Here is a 2,093-nt window from a genome sequence, read left to right as displayed (position 1 = left end):
CAGGCTGCACAATGCCCGTTGTGTGGTGTATCCCTCTGCATTCATGTTCATCTGTCCTTGCTGTGCTAGCTCATGACTGTTTCTATCCCCGCAGGGAGAAGCAGTGCTTGGAGGTGCCTGCAGAGATGGAGCCTGGTGGACCTGGTTAGTGTCTGTGTTGAGGGGAGGGGGTCAGAAGTGGTTGCATAGGACATCCTGACACTGAAGTAATTGGAGGCAGCCTGCTTGTGTGGGGTGGGAAGGTAGTGTGTCAGGTGGGTGGGGGGCTGCCTTGTGTTATATGAGTGAGTGTGTGTGTGTGTGTGGGGGGGGGGGGGGTTCATGTCTTTGTCTGGGTTGTTGCTTCTGCTGTCCCCTCTGTACCCTCCTGGCTGGCACCGCTGGCCGGCATCAGCATCTTGAATGTCTTTCTGCAGCGCTTCGCAGCTGACATCATCTCTGTGCTGGCCATGACCATGAGTGGAGAGCGGGAGTGCCTGAAGTACCGCCTGGTGGGGTCCCAGGAAGAGCTGGCCTCCTGGGGGCATGAATACGTCAGGTAATGTGTGGGGCTTAGTCTGTCACCCAGGGCCTGTCTAAGGCAGCCTCCAGCTCTGCTTTGTGCTTGGTTCAGTCCTGAGGAAGGATTCCTTGTGATGGCCTCTCGCCCTTCCCTTGTGCCTCTCTTCCATGGTTGACTTGTCCAGCCTCCAGAGGTGATGCACAGGTGTCCTTGAGGCATAAGTAACAAGAACAACATAAGCAGTGCTATGCTGGATCAGATCTATGGTCCATCCAGCCCCTTAACCTGTCTCCGGCAGTGGCAAGAATGAATGCTTTAGAAGGAGGGCACGTGAACAGTATATCTTGAGCAGTGGTTCTCAACCAGGGTGCCACAGCAGCCTGATGTACCTTGAGATCGTTTTGGGGTTGCCATGCAATGTTAGCACTTAGATATGCAAACATGACTTGTGAGCTCAAACCCAGAGATGTCACACAGAAATCTGCAGTGTTAAAGTTATTCTGCCCTGTTGTGGGCTTCCAGAGTTCTTTGCAATGGAAGATATTTACTCTAGCATTTTTGCATAGTCAAAAAAAAAAGGGTGAAAACTAAGTACTAGCATTTTTCAAGGGGGGGCTGGAATCTTAAAAGGTTGAAAACCACTAATCTAGAGTATTTTCTTCCCTGTCATAACTCTCCCTGGCATCCACCGTCTTTGGTTTAGAGATGCTAGAGGAAGCATCTGTAGCTCTGTTTTGGGTAGTTATTACTAGATATATTGTCTAAGAATCTTTTTAGTCCCTTTTTGAATCTGACTATACCATATGCCTTTATCACCTCTTCTGGCAATGAGTTCCACAAGTTAATTACATTCTACATAAAAAAGTCCTGTCTGTTGTTAGTTTTAAATCTGTCTCCTGCTCTTTGTTGTGGGCACTGCCACCCCATGCTAATATTCTGGGTTTTGGTGAATGACAGTTCCCTGTTCCCTTTGTCCTGACCCTTCGTGATTTTACAGACCCCTATTGTATCCCTCTCAGTTGTCGTTTTTCCAAACTGAAAAGTCTGTCTATTGTATTCTCTCTTGGTACAGCAACTGCTCTGTATCCCGATCATCTCGGTTGCCCTTCTCTGTACCTGTTCTACTTCCACTGCATCCTTCTTGCAGTGCAGAGACCGGAACTGTATACAATACAAATCCATGTGTGCCCACATCTTGAATGTAGTTTCATAGTTGGTAGGGTCAGAAGGGACCTGAGCAGATCATCAAGTCCGACCCCCTGCCATGGCAGGAAAAAGTGCTGGGGTCAAATGATCCCAGCAAGGTGTTAGTTTAGCCTCCTCTTAAAGACCCCCAAGGTGGGAGCCAGCACCACTTCGCTTGGAAGTTGGTTCCAGATCCTAGCTGCCCTGACAGTGAAGTAGCGCCTCCTGATGTCTAGTCTGAATCTCCCCTCTGCCAGCTTGTGACCTGTTATTTCTAGTCACTCCTGGTAGTGCTTGGGGGAACAGGGACTCCCCCAATGCCTGCTGGTTCCCTCTGACTAGTTTGTAACAGGACACTAGATCCCCCTCAGCCTCCTCTTGTGGAGGCTGAACAGGTTCAGGTCCC

The 2,093-nt window shown here is 49.5% G+C and overlaps 1 protein-coding gene across 1 annotated transcript in view; it reads left to right on the top strand.

Annotated features, from left to right (window-relative positions):
* PSMD2 (proteasome 26S subunit, non-ATPase 2) overlaps positions 1–2,093 on the top strand; it is a 22,342-nt gene that overhangs the window by 6,662 nt on the left and 13,587 nt on the right. The window contains exon 4 of the mRNA XM_019503388.1: positions 417–538. Within this exon, the coding sequence (XP_019358933.1) occupies positions 417–538 (122 nt within the window). The remainder of the gene's footprint in view (positions 1–416; positions 539–2,093) is intronic.

The sequence above is a fragment of the Gavialis gangeticus genome, unplaced genomic scaffold, assembly GCF_001723915.1.
Source record: "Gavialis gangeticus isolate Ggan-Ray unplaced genomic scaffold, GavGan_comp1, whole genome shotgun sequence".
Lineage (NCBI taxonomy): Eukaryota > Metazoa > Chordata > Crocodylia > Gavialidae > Gavialis > Gavialis gangeticus.
Note: the sequence above shows the minus strand (reverse complement) of the source record. Positions and strands in the feature narration are given on the sequence as shown.